The sequence below is a fragment of the Sarcophilus harrisii genome, chromosome 2 (genome assembly GCF_902635505.1).
Source record: "Sarcophilus harrisii chromosome 2, mSarHar1.11, whole genome shotgun sequence".
Taxonomy (NCBI): domain Eukaryota; kingdom Metazoa; phylum Chordata; class Mammalia; order Dasyuromorphia; family Dasyuridae; genus Sarcophilus; species Sarcophilus harrisii.
Window position 1 is genome coordinate 404,894,382 of NC_045427.1, and position 20,775 is coordinate 404,915,156.

Here is a 20,775-nt window from a genome sequence, read left to right on the forward strand (position 1 = left end):
ACTACAAACACTACACAAGTCATTTGAGCCCCTTGAGATAATGGACTCTTTCATCAGTCATTATGTGTATGAATTGTATGTAAGGTGCACGGGAAATATATTTTTATTTAATTGACCCTCCCCCATCTGCTCAAAGAGGAAGGTAGAGGAGGCTTCTGATGACTTATAGGCTGTTAGAGTCAGCACATTTAAAAAATTAGGTCCTGAAGCAGAGGTTCTACCAAGTGATGGGTACAACTGAATACAGATAGGTAGAATTTTGAGAAGCTGAAGAATCATGTTACTTCTATTACCTCTAAAAGAAAAGACTGCATAGCTAAATTAAAGGCTAGGAAGGTTAATGATGATACATTCGTTTTTAGTATCAAAGATTAACATGATAAGTTGCATATTAAAGTTAATTCAGACACAGTGCTAATAGAGGAGACATACAAAATTAATTTCTCCAGTACCTCATAAATTATGATCACTCATTCTTCTTTAGCTTGGTAGTCTTTGTCTTGCCAAGTGCAGCATGCATTTTGGAAGTAGGCGTATTATCCCTTTGGCATAGTGCCTTTCTTGCCCGAGGAATTTCCAAAGATGTATTCCCTCTAATTCTTAGTCACTCTCAGGATTCTCAGGGTGTTTCCTATCACAAAGTATAAGATTCACCCCCAGGAATCATGGGTTAAATAGTCAATAGAAAAGTGGAAATCCTCCCAAGGAAGGTGAAGCCTAAGAAGAGAAAAAGAAAATAATAAAAAAAATATAAATGAAGCTAAGTTTATCATGAAAACAGGAGAAATTCCAGATGCCATGTATTTTTAATTAAATTTAATTATTATTTGCTGAATGCATGCTACTTTGTGCAAAGCAGAGGAGAATTCAAAGAATAATGAATTGCTTCTTGTCCTCAAGGTTGTGCTCCTTAAGAATTACTAGATTCCCCATTTGAATATGATCTCTTCCTTCTTAATTTAATAGGATTTCTTATTTTTATGTCTTATATTCTGCTTTTTCTTGTAGACATTTGTATTCATATGTAAGTGTCTTGTTGTGGTTGTATATTGCAAGTAATGGTTACAAGGTCTTTTAATAGACCAAATTCCTAATAAACGTTAGTTGAACTGAATAGAGAGCTATCCTTTAAATTTTTTTCTAATAATAAATTTTTTTAACTTTCAAAATATATGCAAAGATAATTTTCAACATTCAACCTTGCAAAACCTTATGTTACCATTTTTTCTCTTAAATTAATTGCCCTAGACAACAATTGATCCAATATAGGTTAAATAATGTGCAATTTTTCTAAATCTATTTCCACATTTATCATGCTGCACAAGAAAAATCAGATCAAAAAGGAAAAAATTAAAAAAAATTAAACAAATAGAAATACTGTAATCCACTTTCAGTCCCCATACTCCTCTTTCTGGATGCAGATGGTTCTCTCCATCACAAGTCTATTTGAATTGGCTGAATCACATCATTGTTTTTTTTTTTTTAATAGCCTTTTATTTACAGGTTATATGCATGGGTAACTTTACAGCGTTAACAATTGCCAAACCTCTTGTTCCAATTTTTCACCTCTTACCCCCCACCCCCTCCCCTAGATGGCAGGATGACCAGTAGATGTTAAATACATTAAAATATAAATTAGATACACAATAAGTATACATGACCAAACCGTTATTTTGCTGTATAAAAAGAATCAGACTCTGAAATATTGTACAATTAGCTTGTGAAGGAAATCCAAAATGCAGGTGGGCATAAAGATAGGGATTGGGAATTCAATGTAATGGTTTTTAGTCATTTCCCAGAGTTCTTTCTCTGGGCGTAGCTGGTTCAGTTCATTACTGCTCCATTGGAAATGATTTGGTTGATCTTGTTGCTGAGGATGGCCAGGTCCATCAGAACTGGTCATCATATAGTATTGTTGTTGAAGTATATAATGATCTCCTGGTCCTGCTCATTTCACTCAGCATCAGTTCGTGTAAATCTCTCCAGGCCTTTCTGAAATCATCCTGTTGGTCATTTCTTACAGAACAGTAATATTCCATAATTTTCATATACCACAATTTATTCAGCCATTCTAACTGATGGACATCCATTCAGTTTCCAGTTTCTAGCCACTACAAAAAGGGCTGCCACAAACATTCGTGCACATACAGGTCCCTTTCCCTTCTTTATAATCTCTTTGGGATATAATCCCAGTAGTAACACTGCTGGATCAAAGGGTATGCACAGTTTGATAACTTTTTGAGCATAGTTCCAAACTACTCTCCAAAATGGTTGGAATCACATCATTGTTGAAAAGAGTCACGTCCACCACAGTTGATCATCATATAATCTTGTTGCTGTGTCCAATGTTCTCTTGGTTCTACTCACTTCACATAGCATCAGTTCAAGTAAGTCTCTCCAGGTCTTTGTAAAGTTATTCTGCTGATCATTTCTTATAGAACAATACTATTCTAAAACATTCATACACCATAACTTATTTAGCCATTCCCCAATTGATGGGAATCCATTCAGTTTCCTGTTCCTTGACACTACAAAAAGGGTTGGATAGGCGTTCTTTCTTCTACATTATCTATACTGACTTTCCCATTAGCTCAGAGGTGATTGCAAGAAAAGTGACCTCTAAAATAGTATATAAGAAAGAGCTCTTGACATGAAATCAGGAAAACCTGAGTTTAAATCCCACCTTAAACAGTTATTAATTGTGTGGTCCTGGGCAAATACTAAATCTTTCTCAGCCTCAGTTTCCTCATCTTTGGTGGGATAATAACAGCATATATCTCATAGGATTGTTGTGAGAATCAAGTGAGATAATAGAATTAAAACATTTTATAAACCTTAAAAGTTCTAACTAAATGTAACTATTTTAAACTACAATCCTAGGATCACAGACCTAGATTTAAAAGGTACCTTATTCTGAGGCCCAGAGAACTAATCAATCAATAAGTGTTCCCTGCTTTGTGCCAGGAATTCACTATTTGAAAGACCTAAGTAGAAGATGGCATTTAAACTGAATCTTGGGAGAAATAGGATTTTTTCAGGGGGTGGTGATGAAGGAGTACATTCTTTACCAGATAATAAATAACAGAGTCAAAGTCCAAACTCAAGTCCCCTGACTAAATCTCCTCTATGTCTCCTAGTCTCCTTCATCCCATTGCTGGCACATTGCATACTATGGATAGTTCCTTTTCTATTACCATTAAACTTTATGAGGCACTTTCCTTACAACAGCCTTATAAGACAGATAATATAGTATCATCACACCTTCCTGATATATGTGGAAGCTGAAGCTTGGAGAGGTGAATTGACTTATCCAAGATCATATAATTAAGCAATTCCTAGGGTCAGGGTGGTAGCCAAGTTCTAAGACTCTTCTAATCAGGATCCTTTGCACAAAAGGGAATTTTCACTTTTTTTCCCTTGGTCAGGAAGGAGCTTTGCTCTTTTAATGTCTTTGGGTAGATAGAGCTTTAGTATTCTAAGTAGTATTCACCCAGGAAAAAAGGTCACCTAGTCTTTCTTAAACCACCTGTGATGTAGAACTTTACCCTTCAGGCTGCCTGCCAGCTTTCTCAAAGTTCCTGACCCTGCTGATCACTGGATTGATTTAAAATTTTTAGTTGGAAATGAATAAATTAATTCCAACAAGTGCATATTCAGCACTTTCTCCATGTCAGACATTATGCTAGATACTGAAGATACACTATTAAAAAAAAAAAAGAGCTCTTTCCCTCAAATAGACTATATCCCATTTGAGGTGGGGAGAAATAATGTGTATATAAAATTAATTACAAAAAAAATAATTTATGCAAAAAGAGTAGTACCATGGAACAAAATCAAGATGGAAGAAGCACTTAATTTGAGCTTTGGTGAATTAGGTGTCATCTGTGAGGTGGCAGTGAAATGAGAATTCATTCTAGGCATGAGGGATAGCCTGTACAAAGGTATAGAAGTGGGAGATGTGATGAGCAATAAAAAGTTTGGTTTGAATGGAACATATTGTGTAGAAAGAAAAAGTAAAGTGAAGGTAACCTGGAATGATAGGCTGGAGCCAGATTGAAGGACTTTAAAAACCTTTTAAAATTAGAATTTGGATTTGGTTCAAAGGCAAGTGAAAATTATTGCAGTTTCTTGAACAGGTGAGTGATATGGTTAGACTTGTGATTTAGACAAATCAATTTAGCAACCCTCTGGAATATAGATTGAAGAAAGTAGAGAAGTTCCCTGAAGTAGGGAGACCAGGCTATGGCAGTTGTCCTCCAGAGAGGAGATAAAACTTGAATTAAAATGGTAGCCACATAAATAGAGAGAAAGGGACAGATGTTAGAATCCATTTTCTTTCTTAGCTTATTATGATGGGGAACATAATTAATCTTGAATCTTGTTTTTCTCAGCTCCTCTACCTCCCTTACTTAACACTTATCATTATCAGCTCCACCTTCAAAATTTTACAAAATGACTCAGAAAGATTTGCCCATTCTTGGAATGTATGTCCTACTTGAAGTAAATTATATTCTCCTCATGACTAAATGCAGGGCTTCTCAATTTATTGAATACAAATCTTTGCCTGAGATGTTGTAGAATTAGAATGATAAAAACAACCCAGACAAGATCCTTTCTCATTAATAGTTTGTAGTTTTTGTGGCATACATACTAATACATTCTAAAAAAACAAATCATAAATATGTTCAAAGCAGTGGGCTTACACAAAATAGAATACACAATATTAATAGCAAGTAATAGTTAAGAGGGATAGAATGGGGGGGTATAATTGAGTTACATGCCTTTTCCTTTTTTAATATGTTTCTTTGTGAGTGTTTATATCCCTTGTGTATCTGTCTATCTATGTCTATCTATCATATCTGTCCGTGTGTGTATATATATATATATATATGTATATCCAAAGAGATATACAAGCTATATATATATATATATATATATATATATATCCAAAGAGATATACAAGCCATATATTATATATGGCTTGTATATCTCTTTGGATGGGGAACTTTCCATAGATGGATATTGTTTCTCCTTGTTTCATTAATAATTAATTAATTAATAAAGTATTCACTGTGTGAGATATGGTATACTAGACACTTGAGGATGAGCAAAGTTAAATAAGAAACTTCATGGCTTCAAGTTGCTTATAATCTAGTATAAAAAAGAAACTCTAAAATTATAAAATGTCAGATCTTTCATGAAAGGAGGAAGAGAATGTTTACTTATTTATTTTAAAGTAGTTTTTGTTGAAATCTCTATTTCTTACATCATCATAATTATTCCAAGTATCCCTCCCCACTCCCCATTCCCTAAATCATTCCATATAACAAATAGTATTTTTTTTTTACAAACAGTATTTTCTAGAGCGGAAAAAAAATCAGCACAACTGATTATACATTGAAATAGTCCAAAAATATGCACAATATGTAATACCAGTGAGCATTCCATCTTCATGAAGGGGTGGTTTGGGGATGTCTTCTCATAACTCTTCATTACAATACTGCTTGATTTTTATAGTTTTATTATATTTACTTTTGATTTTTTTTCTGTGTCATTGTTCTTTCCATTTACTTTGTTGAGGATCCTGTACACAATGTTTTCTTGGTTCTTTATTTCACTTTACATCAGTTCACATAGATCTTTCTGTGCTGCCCTATATTTATCATACATCATTTCTAATAGCACAACTTTATATTCATGTGCCACAATTTGTTTAGGCATTTCCCAATTGATGAGTGTCTACTACATGCTAGGCTCTATGCTGAGCCCTTTGCAAATTTTATTTCATTTGTTTCTCACAACCACCCTGGAAGCTGGATTTGAACTCTAATCTTCTTGACTCTAGGCCAAGCACTCTCTCCACTCAGATTGTTTTATGCAAAGGTTCTCAATCTGAGGTCATGGAGCAAGTCCACAGACAGATTTCAGGGAGTCTCTTTGAATAGGAAAAAAATACATTCTTATTTTTATTACTCTCTAACTAAAATTTAGCATTTCCTTTGATTATGCATATAGGCAACAAAACATTATTCTGAGAAGGGATCCATGGACTTTTTCAGGCTGCCAGAAAGGATTAAGAATGCCTGTTTTAGTTGAACTCTTTTATTTCTTGAAATTGAACTCAGGATAGGTGAAATAGGTCATGAAGCCTATCAGTCAGTGAATCAATAAGCACCTCCTGCATATCAGGCACTAGTAGCAGGGAAGGTATTAGAAACTGGCCTGATTCTTTCTCCTTTACAATAGAATTTTAAACCCCCTTAGAATTTAGTACAGGGAGCTTTTACTATGTTGCTTCCTGGCCAAGAAACTGTATTATCTCTTCCTTTTCTCTTATTCTTTCTCTTATCACTTTTTTCAGTTTTCTTTTTATCTTTTATTCTCCACTATTTTCTGAGTATGAAAGGATATGGAAATAAGACATTTCTGTCCACATTTGAATGCTGGACCTAACATCAGAATTATTGTTTGTTTTCTTCTTTATATCAGTATTTGCCTGCATCCTTTTAACACTGGGAGTCACCTTGACTCCCATTCTATGTGACACCCGGAGGGATGGGCTATCCTTGGTCTCAGAATCCATCACTGGACGACTTTAAAATGACATTAGGACATGGGGGAAATTCTCACTTTCAATACATTTAGAAAAACAAGAGACTCAACTCTATGCTGATTTTTTTGTTTCTTTGAAGTTTTCCTCTGATTTCAGCAGCTTGTTTGAATCACAAAGCTATTCTGCCGGTTTTCTCTAGTGTGGAACAAGATTTTTTTTCTTGTTCCTTTAATGTGTGAGAATGTTAATGACAGCATTGAGCTCCTCCTTCCTTTGGAGCTGCTACACTGTAGGGTTCAGATGATGATGTGATGATAAAATCATCCTATTTGGCTAATGGAAAACACTTTCTGTATTTGACTCAAAGAAAATCTTCCCACTCCTTTTTCTAAAATAATAAGTCCCTCTCACAGTCCTGGAATATAAACAACAGACTATTCTTATTATGAGTTTTTTACCCCAAATATTTAAATTCTACATTAAACCATTATTGCCCATTTTGGAATGTCAGTTCAGTGTGGACCTGTCTCACAGTAAAACAGTTTGGCCTTGGATTTCTAAGGACAATAACTACCCCAGCACCACAGACATACAGGCCTGTAATAAATGACATTAGATAACATTAAATGAATGTCTCCTCCCTACTTACTCCTACACAGTTCTTAAACTGTCAAAAATACTATAAAATGGAGATCAGAAAATGCTTGTTTGAGCCAACGTTTAGCTTAAACACAATCAGTCTAAGGACTTTTCAATGTCCTTATTAGCAACATGCCTCTGGCCTGAGTTCTACCATCTTCATTGGGAAGGCCCTAGCTCAAATCTCCAAGAAGGGCACCAGCTATGTTCATTTTACTTTCTGCTCCAGTCTCCAGACTCTTTACCACTTGGCTTGGTTACCCTCTTTTCTTCATTTTCCAGAGCCTTTTCATGCATTATGTTCCATTAGCATGTAAAGTTCATGTGGGTTGTTGTTCAGTTATGTCCCATATTTGTGATATCATTTGTAGTTTTTTTTGGCAATGATATTGGAGTGGTTTGCCATTTCCTTCTTCAGATCATTTTACACCAAAAGAGGAAACTGAGGCAAACTGAGTTAAATGACTTACCCAGGATCACACAGCTAGTAAATGTCTGAGACCAGATTTGAACTCACAAAGATGAGTCTTTCTGATTCTAAGCCCAGTGCTTTGTGCATTGTACTACCAAGTTGCCCTTTCCTTGTGGGTAGAAATATATTTTTTGCTTCTATTTGTATCCCTGGTAGTTATACAAATGTCGGACATATAGTAATTATATAATAATTATTCTTTCCCTATGCACACACATAATGAAGTGAAGATTTTAGATCCTATCCAAATAATTGGGTTGAAAGTCCTACTACAGATTCAGTTCTCTAGATATTTTAAGCAAAAATGTTCTGAGTGTGAGCAAATCAATTAAGAAGTATTTGTATTAAATGACTACTCTGTGTCTAATGATGTGTTAGGGGATGGAGATATGAAGACAAAATAAAACAAACCTTGTCCTCAAAGACCTTCCATCCTAACTGGACAAACTATATCTACTCAAATAAATAAAATCCATAATTGAATTGGAGGGAAAGTGGATGTTAGGTAAAAAGACAAATACATAAATAAATATAATAAAGTATATAAAGTATTTCAGAAGGGAGAACATCCTTATTGTAGAGGGAATCCAAAGAGGCTTCATGGAGGAGAGATTACCCAATGTGGATCTTGATATATAAGGCATATCTTTTGTTCCTTGAAACAGCATCTAAATCAGGCTTACAAATAAGTGGAATTTTTATTACTGGCTAGCTAAATTTTGTGATTTGTTACTACTCCCACCCCAAAATGGGTAACTTTTACTTGAAATGGGGGCCCATGTAAGTGGAAGGAGGGAAAGTCTTGAGGTTCTCTCAGAGAACAGAGACACCTGAATTATGGGTTTTCTTACATGGAAAGGAGAGATAGTGAAATCTAGGTAGGTGAGACATGAAGGGATAAGGAATTTTTTTAATGCATATCTCTGAGATCTTATAAATTGAGTGAGAGACATCATAGAATCAAGGTCAAACAGGGACAAGAGTTGTTTGGAACAGCTCATCTCAGCAGTGAAGAAGCCTTGATATATTTCTCCCCTTGCATGGGTTTGGGATGGTCCACACTGTTTTGATGGAAATCTTCCTTTTAAACCTGGTAGCTAAGTTTATTCATATAAAGGCAGCTCGGTATAGCCCTGAGCTTTTTCCATTTGCTTTCTTTTCCATTAGCTAGAGATAGGAGGTGGTTGAAACAAAGCTTCGTACCAGAGTAAGCAAGACTCATCTCATGTTGCATTAGGAATACAATTTGTCTCAACATTAATATAGCTATATATGTATATATATATATAATAGATTTCATAAATCACACATGACTTACTTGACCAAATTTGTATCAGGCTTTTCATTTTATTAAAAGATCTTTTTGCAGAGCAGAATTAAATGTTAACCAGTGAGCTTGCTATAAGGAGAGTGGTCAGCATTTACAGTATGAATGGTCTTTGGAAGTTTGCTGTGTAAGGAGATGTGTAGGTATCCATCATGCTGCATGTTTTATTGCCCTAAGTGCTATTTGGAAAGGGTCAGAAGGAAGCAAGCATGCATCTTCTGGATAGCAGTGATGATAGCAGATATTGGAAGTCCTTCATTACATATAAATTTAGAGCATGAAATTCTGAGGTCCCAATTGTACATATTTTATTTAATATCTACGAGGCAATGTGGCATAATGAATAGATGCTGCATCTATAATTAGAAGATGGGGTAGCCCTGACAGACGTTTATTTAATTGTGGGATCAAGTATAAGACATTTAGCCTGTCTGAGCCTCAGTTTTCACAACTGCAAAATGGAGACGATAATAATTACTTCAGAATGTTGTTGTAAGAATTAAATAGGACAACATGTAAAGTTCTGCATAATTGTCAGCTGTTGTTATTATTATTATTATGACACATTGCAATAATCCTTTGCATTCACTCATAATATACTATTATTGGAAATTGTGTTTTGAAAAGTTCAGCTAGTATCAGGGATGAGTTCTTCCTTTACATACATATCCTATCCATTAAAAAAAAAACCAAAACTATGATGTTTTTAGTGTGGAGAAATGTTACTGTAAGAACTCTCTCTGTGTATGCAAAGTGAAACCCATCTCTAATGTCAATTGCTCACTCAATTAACAAACATTATTAAATATCTTTTATATATTCATCTTATATATATCTATTATATATATACATATATATATATACACACATCATATTATGCTAAGCACTGAGGACATAAATACAGAAATAAAATAGTCCTTCAATGAGGTGGAGGAACTTATATTCTGTTAGACTGTAAATAAATCTTTAGGGGTTGCCAAATCTCTGAAAGTTAGGTGACCTGTTGATAGTCACAAAGGTAATAACTGTCAAAGCTGAGATCTGACTTGAAGTGATATAATCTTACAGCCTCGAAAAAGAAATCTCAATAATTATACAGTCATAAAGACCTAATTTTATAATTAGGTACTCACTTACAGAAGCTCTACAGACAAGACACCGAATTATATACCCTTCTGAGAGCTCTAGAATTTTCTTTATGATTTTAGCACAAAATCTTATTTTAGGTTAAATATAAAAGATCTGTGGTAAAAGCCCTACTTTGATTTCATCTCTAAGTGTATGTTTGAAATAAGGTTCTGTAAGTACATTTCTTCTTTGGGATTTACTACCTAATTATACTTTCTCACTTACAAGATACCTGAAGAGAATTTTTATAGTAGTGGATTCTTAAACCTCCAAATAGACTATGTTTGTTTAACTGGGGAGTAATATTTTGCTACTTGGGTTTAATAAAATGGAGTTGTACTTTGGGACAGACTGGGATGGAAGGAAAGGAAGGAAGGAAGGAAGGAATGATTCTATATATTGTAATTAGAATCTTTTTCATGGAGGTAAGGAAGACTGAAGAATGAGAAGGGAGATGAAGTAAAGTCAGGGAATCTAGTGGAGTTGTAAATGCTTACACTTGGAACTGTGATATGCGGGTGGGGGTGGGAGAAGTAGTTATTGATTTCCTTGTGCCTGGAATTAGTTTTTTTCATGACACACCAGCTATCTAAGGGAAGGCTGGAGAATATTTTATATCTATCAGGCTAGTATTGCAGTTGTCATATACCAAAGGGGTGCTGCTATTCACCTCTAAGTACTTTGAACATTTGCACATTATTTCTAAAAAACAAATATGAAAAAAATGACAGAAGGCAAGTCATAAAAAAGAAAGGAAGAATGGATGAAAGAAAGGATAGAAAGATAAAAAGAAAGAGAAAGAAAAAAGAAGAATGAAAGAAGAAAGGAAGAAAAGGAAGGAAGGAAGGAAGGAAGGAAGGAAGGAAGCAAGGAAAGAAGGAAGGAAGGAAGGAAGGAAGGAAGGAAGGAAGGAAGGAAGGAAGGAAGGAAGGAAGAAAGGAAGGAAAGAAGGAAGGAAGGAAGAAAGGAAGGAAAGAAGGAAGGAAGGAAGAAAGGAAGGAAAGAAGGAAGGAAGGAAGAAAGGAAGGAAAGAAGGAAGGAAGGAAGGAAAGAAGGAAAGAAGGAAGGTAGGCAGGCAAGCTAAAGTTATATATCTTCCAAAATAAAATCCTCAGTTGTATTCTTTGGTCCTGGACCTTTCAGACCTAAGGTTTTGATACAAATATACCCCATCCTGTGGATGAGTTGGTTATTTGGGATCTTGATATAGGACTGCAACCCCGCTTCTCCATCCTTGGGGAGCAGAGCCAAGCTCTCTTAGAAGTCAGTGGGATTTCAGCCAGCTTAGAGCACATTGTGCCTTAGAGACTGCAGTTCCAATGCAGAGAATGATGATGTAGAAATGAAAAGCAAAGTAGAGAGCCGGGTGACAAAGTTGGATGACAGCTGCAGTTGAAAGTGAAATTCCAGATAAAGGAAGACAATTCTTTACATATACCCCTTGGTTATGCATACTTTTTGCAGTGTGGATAACTTTATTTGACTGTCTGTGTGGTTAGTTAATATTTCTATCACAACTGATACACCTTGAACAGGTAAAAATGGACTTAAGCTACAGAGTGTAGGGGAAAAAATGTAGAGAAAGGCTTACAGGGGGCTGTTATATTTAGAGCTATGGATCTGAGATAAGTTATAGAATATTCTTTATGGAGAACTTTCAAAATGAAATAGATTCTCATTTGTTATAAAGGATGTGGAATACACATTGCTGTAGCTAGGACAGGGTGACTCAGGCTTTGCTGTGGGATATTAAATTTAGAAGGCACTTTCAGCTATTGGATTCCTTCAGCTATGGAAAAACTACAGTTTAGTACAAGAATAATTAGTTAAATTAAAAAAGCTACCAGATGGCCAACTGAGGTGAGCTCCTCCCCAACCCTGTCTTATTTCTCATCCATCCCTGTTAGCTTTCTCAACAGAGGGATTCTGTTTTCCCTTCTCAGTATGGTTTGACACCTCCTACTCCTAACTGATGGTGTGCTTTATTTCTCTTACTTTAGGTGAGATTTATAGTATTCAACCTGGGCACAAAAATTCCTATTCCTTGTTCTGACAATACAATTCTGCCTTAAGGTCCATGGGTAGACTGAATTTTTGATTTCACTTGAAAATCCAATTGCTTGTTCATTTATTTAGTAAACCTTCATTAAACACATTCTATGTATAATGTATTTGTAGGTAATATGGGGAAAATACAAAGTAGGCAAAGTATGGTCCCACTATTTAAGGAGCTTCTGGTTTGATAGAGAAAAAAAAGATTTATTTTTTTCCTCTCTGAATCTTGTCCTTCTACAGGATCCAGCTTTAGTCTCATTTATTTAGTGTTGTCAGTTCAAATTAATAAATATTTGTAGTTGTTCAGTCATTTCAATTGTAGCCAGCTCTTCATGCCCGATTTGAGGTTTTCTTGGCAAAGATACTGGAGTGATTTTGCCATTTCCTTCTTTAGCTCATTTGTCAGATGAGTAACTGAGACAAACAGAGTTAAGTGACTTATCCAGGATCACAGTAAGTTTCTAAGGCCAGATTTGAACTCAGGAAGATGAGTCTACCTGATTCCAAGTTCAGTGTTCTATCCACTGCACCACATAGTCACAGTTATGAAATATTTACTATGTTCCCGAACCTATAAGATGGCTGGCTTAGTCATTTTTTCAAATCAGATTCTAGGAGGAACTTATCAATGGGAAGAGGAGGCTGTAGGGTGGAAGGATCTTCCAGGCTAAGAGAGCTGCGGAGGAAGTATGATGACAAAGCTCAGAAGGTCAGGAGTGGAAACAGACCAATTGTAAAGAAACTAAATAAGCTTTATTAGAGTGATTAGAACTCCTTTGGAACCATGAGAATACCCTTATGGACAATCATTACAGCTGTTTCTATCTACTCTGTGAAAGGGAGTGTGGTCTAACAAGATTGAATTAACCACTTATTTGGGACTCAAGATATATTGACCTTATTTGTGAATGCTGTCACATTATTTGAATTCACATTGCTGCATTATTTCTATTAGATTGTAATCAACTATCATATTTACATGATTATAACTTCAAATAATATGAATTTCACTACTTCACAGGATTCTTTATTCCCATTAAGTGTATTGTCTTGTGTTTCAAATTAGATTTTAAGCCTACCAGAGGTAGTAAAGCTGCTTTGTATTTCTTTGTATCCATCCAGTATGCCTAGAATATAGTAGATATGTTTTATATGGTTTATGTACCTATGGTGTGTGTGTGTGTGTGTGTGTGTGTGTGTGTGTGTGTGGCCTGCCTGTATGATCCTGAGCAAGTCAGTTAGACATAATCAGTCTCAGTTTCTTAATCTGCAAAATGAGGACAATAAAACTCTCAGGGTTGTGAGCATAAAATGTAACTTTACTAACTGTAAAGCCCTATACAGATAGAATTATTATAGACTTGACCACGTAGTTTCATTGGTGAACATTTGATGAGAAAACTACTTCTACAATGTAGATCAGAACCTGCTCTGAAATGAATAGTACTGAAACTGAGAAACACTTAACTATAAATTAAGTGATTTGCCCAGTGTCACAAGTCAGTCTGTGTTAGAACAAATCTTGAACTCAAATCTTTTTTACTACAAGGACAGCTTTCTTTCTAGTGTGTCATAAGACCTGTGATTTATGTATTTTTCTCTTCTTTTTTCATAGTAATGGATTTCTTAGTTAGAATTGACTCCTACAAATTGTGGTATAAATCTTATGTTAGTCATGTATAATTTCTGGCCTCTTCATCACAACAAGATTGTGTATACAGCATTCCCTCTGAAGCTTCTACATGAGAGAGGAATCATTTTTTTTTTTGCCAATCAATCAAAAGGATCACAGTTACTATTTTCTGCACTTGGGGTTGTTAAAGCAGTTCCATAGTTGTCTTGGAAAGAGGAGTTGGTACTTGTGGACTGGTTGATATTTTTGTACTGGGATCCCTTCTCATTTCTGCTTTTGTAAACCCCTTTCTTCCTTCAAGGCCCAGCAAAGATTTGGCTTCTTCCACGAAGACTCCCCTGATTGTTTCTATTGAAACATACTGCTTTCCAATGCCATCTTCCTCAGTTTCCTAAGTTTAGACCTCTCCTTTTTTCCTTTGTATCCATCACACTTTCCTTCATACACTTAATTGTGTTTGTATTCTATCTTACTAGGTTACATCTTCTGAAAAACTAGTGCACTTTTGGTTTCCAGGCCTAGGTTTAAGTACCATCAGGTGCTGAATGAATCTTGTTGAATTGAGAGGTTAAGAAAATTAGGCAAATCTGATAATTTGGGCAGTAGCATATATAGGAAGGCAGTGTGGCATGGTGAAAAGAGCAGGACTTCTTGAGCAATTTTTGTGTCTTGAATCCCTTTGTTGCTTTCGTGGAGTCCACCAAAGAACATTTTCTCAGAATCATATTCTTAGAGGCAAACAATAAAATCCTGACTCCATGTTTCACTGGATGTCATCCATAAGTGAAATGCTCTTTCCTATTTCTCTTGCTTCTTTCAAATTTCTGTGAAATTCCACCTTTGGTAAAAAGTCTTTCCTGGTCTCTCTTAATGCTAGTGTCTTCCCCTGTGTGATGACCTTCAATAAATCCTGTACATTATTTTGTGTGTGTGTGTGTGTGTGTGTGTGTATATATATATATATATATATATATATAAATTGTTTGCATGATGTTTCCCCTATTAGACTGTAAGCTCCTTGAGGACAGGAACTGTCCTTTGCCTTTTCTTTGTACTCTAATTCTTGACAATCCTTGGCACATAGTAAGCATTAATAAATGCTTATTGATTTAACAAAAATATATAAGATTACAAAGGAAAACAATAATGCCAAAATATATTTATCAAAAGTAAAAAAAAAATTTCAGACTTCAGATTAAAAACTTCTGTTTTTCAGAGGTTCAAGTCCTCCCTATGATGTTTTCACCTTTGTGACTATAGAGCAGTCACTTAATATCCCTGAACCTCATTTCCCTCACCTATAAAATGGGAGAGGGAAGGACTAGATGGCTTCTGAGATCCTTTACAGTAATAGATCTGTGATCCTATGATTCTGCCCCACTCTTGCCATTTCTCTCTCTGTGCCTTTGTCTCTCTCTATATGTCTCTTTCTGGTACATATATATGTTTTCACATGTCTTATTGGTTTCTGACTCACTGCCAATTCCTTTAAAGGTAAAGAAGAATGGTGTGAAAGGGTTATTTGTAAGCAAAGTATATCCAATACCAATTCCAAAATTACTTTAAAAGCCCTTCACCCTAGAAACTTCAAGAAGACTGCAGATTCAGGTGTTATCTGTAGCCAGTTTATAAAGACCTTAGAAAAAGACAAAACCTGGAGTCTTCATGCTCTACATTTTTTCTGTTTGCAGTTACATATATATATATATATATTTATATATTATATATGTATAATATATATATATATATATCACAAAATGCCTTCCTATTAAAATATAACTAACAGGTGTATCCTTGTTGGCTTTTAAGTGGCTAGTCTGAATTACGATTTGGGCTTGTCATCTGACTGCAGATCTCCTGGTTTTTTGTCTGTCACCGAATGCTTGAGGCACAGAGTTGTAGCCAGATTTACAGATCTCTGATATTCATTAATGCTGCCTATGAAGATTTATTCAAAGCTCTGCAATATTTATTTTTCAAAGCTGTCTTTTTTTTGTTTGTTTGACAATCAAGTAACAATTTAAAAATGCTACTTCTTGAGGCTACACTAACAAATATGATTTTTACAACTCCAATTATGAAGGAGAAAAATTATTTCATTTCTGAACAGAACAACCATAAGGTTCTTGTAAATTGTGGTTAAAAGGAAGACAAATTACTTTCTGAGAAGCAGACCACATTATTAATGGCTTCCTCAGCTGAAAACTTGCTGACTCCCTGTACTGCCAACCTCTGCCTAGTTGAGTCTCTAGTTTCGATAATCTAGGCAACAAATGACTCTCAGATTGATAAAGCACTTTTCCTGTGGGGGGCTTATTATATAACTCCTGAAACCTCAATGAGTTGTGAACAACGCTTGCCCACATCTCTAGTCTTTACATTTACCTCCACTTCTCCTCTGCATTTATCTCTTCATCTATAACTTTATTTTGTAGCCTCAGAGAATTTTGAAATGGGAGGGGACCCTAAAGATCATTTAGTCCAATCAAGTCATTTTAGAAATGGAGGAATCAAATTTCACAGAGGTGAATTGACTGTCCAATAAGGCACATTCAGGAAGCAAAGGTTCCCAGATCAGTCTTTTCCCTTGCATTCATACCTCCCTGGGGTCCTTGGTATTTTAGCTAGAGCTCTGATAGACCCATTCTCCACAGCTCCCTAGAGGATCTATTTGGCCCAGCTCATAGAAGAACTGTATTTAAAAGTAAATCCTTATAGCTAAACTGCATCTAGCTCTCTTTCAGTGGATAAGACATATTTATTTTTCCCTAGGATGCTCAAGGTAGAAAGAAGAATGTAGGATCTGATCATAGACTGAGAGCACAAATAGATTTTGGAGAATTACTTCATCTAATCTACTTATTTTATAGAGGAGAAAAGTCACATAGAAGCTCATGATATTGAATGCCTCACACTGTGAATAGCAGAGCTAAGATTCAGATTCAAACTCACATCCAACAGTTTTTCTATCCTGCAACTGAAATAATCAGATAGATTCTGTGTCACATTTTAGTTGATCTTATTTATAGTTAATAGATTTTGCCCCAAAGAGCTCATCATGGTTCTTTGTTATGAAGTTAATTCAGAAATGTGTCTGTCCTATAATGAGTTTAGAATGAACAGTTCTTCTACTAATCACTGTTCTGATCTTACTTCAAGGAAATCTGTTGTCCTTGAGGCATCTGGGAGAACACCAAACCATCTAGTTTAATATCTTTAAACCACTAAGCTATCTGTTAAAGTTGTCTGGTTTGTCACTCAAAGAAGTCTGGTTGACTATCTCTAATCTTGTAGGTAGATTCAAACAATGAACATTTCTTGATCACAGGAGAAAAAGAGGGAGTTGTTGCAAGTCCTCTCATCCCAATTTTCAACCAGTCATATTGTTTCCATGCCTCAGCTTTGTAATCAAATTGATGTGGAGTTCTTGTAACCATTCATAACTTTTTCCCTTCCTACAAAGTTTTGATCTTTTTTCTGTACTCCTCAAAACATAAATAAAAGAGAGTTTTCCTCATTCAGGGTCTTAGTTTTTCTGAGGAAGCTGAAATCCTATTTATTGGCAAATTCATGCTTTACTAATAGGTTGGAATTTTGTGCCTCATTTTATCTTAATTTAAACTTAAACCATATCCTCAGGCTGATTGTTGATTTCCCTCTGTGATATGTAGTTAACCTATGACAATACCCTTCCATCCCTTTTCTTTCTTTGTTTAACTCTTGTTGGCTGCTGAGAATCATAATATAAGAAAACTCAAGCCAAAAAAAGTAATCTGACTTGTCTAATATCTCTAATTTCTAATTAAAATAGAAATCTAACAATAAAGTAGTATTCCTAGAATCAGATTAGTAATAGACTTGCCATCAATAAGGGTTAATCTAACAACCAATACTTATTAAGGGTTTACCATATACTATCCTATAGTTATATACAGAAAGGAGATAGTTTCAGACTTCGAGGAGCTTATATTGTCATAAGTGGGGTTATATTGTAAGGTTATTTATGATCATAAATTTATATGATAAATAAATCATATTTTATGATGAACTTACACTTCATCAAGTAAGTTCATCAAACCCAGCATCCTCATTTTACAGATCAAGAAACTGAGATCTACATAAGATTAAGTGATTTGCTCAGGGATATATAGCTAGAAACTCTTTGAGTCAAGATTTGAACCAAATTTTTCTCTGACTCCAACTCCATTATTCTATCAACAATATCATGAAGTCTCTTTAGACTGACTTTGAAGTGCAGGCTATTATGTATTTCTTTCATGTTTAAAGTGTCATTTCCATGGGAAGTTTATTAGTGAAAAGTTATGTTGTTAAAAATGGAAAGGAGCTCCAGGTTCATGAATCCTAGAGGTACATCATGCCCTCAGAGTTCTCAACCACAGCAAGAGCATCATGATTCCTTGGTTTTTCTAGAGTTTTATTTATAAATTGTAATAGTTCTCTTTGCTCACTTAAAAATAAACAACTGACCAGAGGAATTGTTTTTCTTTATAGAATGCCGGGATATTCTGCTCCCAGTCATCACCAAGGAACTGAAGGAGTTACTGGAACCAAAAGATGAGCAGCAATACCAGGTCCAAGAGAAGAAATACTGTGTTGAATTACTCAACAGCATCCTAGAGGTTCTCAGCTGTCAGGACCCTGTGAGTACTCATGATAATGGAAATGGTTCAAACCCAGAGTAGGGCCAAATTGATTAAGTTGTAAAATATTGATACTGATGAATAGCATTGAAATTCTAAATATAAAGTCAATGCCTACTCAGCCAGACTCTTGTCTTCCCAATGCCTACTCTTCCAATTGTGAAGGATGGCAGAAATAATAGAGGTGAGTAAGATATATTTGTTCCTATTTTTTTTATTTGATGAGCTTCCTCAGGTTGTGCTTGTGTTGAGTGCACCCTGGAGCAGGGATTCTTAAACTTTTTCTACTCATGATCTCTTTTTGCCCAAGAGATTTTTATGCAAATCTCAAATCTGAATCAAGTGTGTTTTCTGGCAGCATTCATGCATGCACAGTGAAAAGTGTGCATGTTCTGTGTTCAGAGCCATCAGAACTTGATGTAACACTGCCAAGCACTGCAAGCAACAACTTGGACTCATTATCCATTTAATTTTGAATTATTTTTTGATTGTTGTATTCAGAAACCTTTTGCTGTTAAATTTTTGACTTAGACTCTCCAGCACTGAGCACAGTGGCTATCCCATAATAGGGACTTAAGTGCTTTTTGATAGATTATCTTGATAATAATAATAAATAATATTACTGTTTGGGGCATATAAAAATATTTATGATGTTTAAGACATTATGTTAAGCACTTTACAATTATGATCTCATTAGATCTGTACAGCATCTCTGGGAAGTAAATACTATTTTTGTCCCCATTTTACTGTTAAAGTAACTGAGGCAAACAAAAATTTAAGCCATTGTTCAAGAATGGCAACATAATAGATCTAGCATTGCATTTGGAATTGGGAAACTTGATATAAATTCTGCCTCAGAGGCTTACTGATTCTGACTCTGGGCAATTCACTTATTCAGAGATTCTATTTCTTTATCTGAAAAAATGGGGAATATATAGCAAGAATATCCTAGAGGGTTGTTATGAGGAAAGCACTTTGCAAACCTTAAAAGGCAATGCAAAAATAAATAATTATTTCTCATGGAGTTCCCAGGAGGAGGCCATCTGATCCCTTTTGTGAATGACTATATAAGGGAACTCTAATTAGTAATCACATCTTCTTCTCTCATAGTCTCTCATTTTTTCCCCTTCATTTCAATTTATACTATCGACACTACTTTCCTAATGAAACTTTTTTTTTTTACTCATTTAGTATTGGTGTATCTTTATATATGTAGTTAGTCTCTCCATCCCACCTACTCCTCACTGCATCCCCATTAATAGAATGTAAGCTCCTTGAGGACAGGGATTTAAAAACAAAATTGTACCTCCAATATCTAGCATAGTACCTAGCATTTAATAAGTGCTTGTTGAATTGAATTGAATTTTTATTACCTTATATATCTCTTTTCTCATTTCTACTTATTGTAAGAGCCTCCCCATTGCATGAAGAGCATCACATTAAAAAAAATACAGATGACTATTTCTTAAATAAGAAATGACTCAATGACTGAATTCTGATGTGTACATTCCAGGCATAGGAAATGACTTGTGCAAATGTATGGAGGAAGATAGGGGAATGTTGAATTGAGGGAATAATTTAGCTGGACTAGGGAGCTCATGAAAAGTAGTAATGTCTTATTACAAGATGACATGTAAGATAGGTTGGTAATAAATTAACAGAGGACCTTAAATGTAAAGCTGAAGGACTTTTGCATTATCTTAGCAGTAATAAGTAGGCATTAAAAGGTTTTTTAATGCAAAGGTGTAACATGATCATATTTATATACATGAGGATTTTGAGCAACCTGTAATCCTTTGGGCATTTTAATTTCTTAATCCTGAACCATATTTTCCAGTGTGTTTTCATTGTCCTTTCCCACCCTATCTTCTCATTTAATTAATCCATCAGTTTAAAATTATTTATTAAGACTATGTGCCTGGCACAAGGGACTCAGACCCAAAGGTGGATGAATCCTTGCCCTCCAGGACCTTAGATTATGAGAGGGAAACAATATATACATATGTAAGCACATCAAAAAGCAAGATACGTACAAAGTAACCTTGGATAGGAAGATACCAGTGAATGGGATGGTGGTAGTGGTGGTGGTGAGAAGGGGGGAGGGGTGATCAGGAAAAGCCTCATGCAGGAGATGCTGCTTCTGCTGACTCTCAAAGGAAACCAGGGATTGAGTCCAAGAGACCAATAGGAGTGAGTGCATTCCAGGTAGGGAGTACAGCTAGTATAAGGGCCCAGAGAGAGATCATAAGTGTTTTGGGTAAGAAACTGCAAATAGGCCAATGTGACTAGATCACAGAGTGTTTGGAA

At 35.3% G+C, this 20,775-nt stretch overlaps 1 protein-coding gene across 1 annotated transcript in view; it reads left to right on the plus strand.

Annotated features, from left to right (window-relative positions):
* DOCK2 (dedicator of cytokinesis 2) overlaps positions 1-20,775 on the plus strand; it is a 486,757-nt gene that overhangs the window by 155,271 nt on the left and 310,711 nt on the right. The window contains exon 26 of the mRNA XM_012552398.3: positions 18,320-18,468. Coding sequence (XP_012407852.1) covers positions 18,320-18,468 — 149 coding nt within the window. The remainder of the gene's footprint in view (positions 1-18,319; positions 18,469-20,775) is intronic.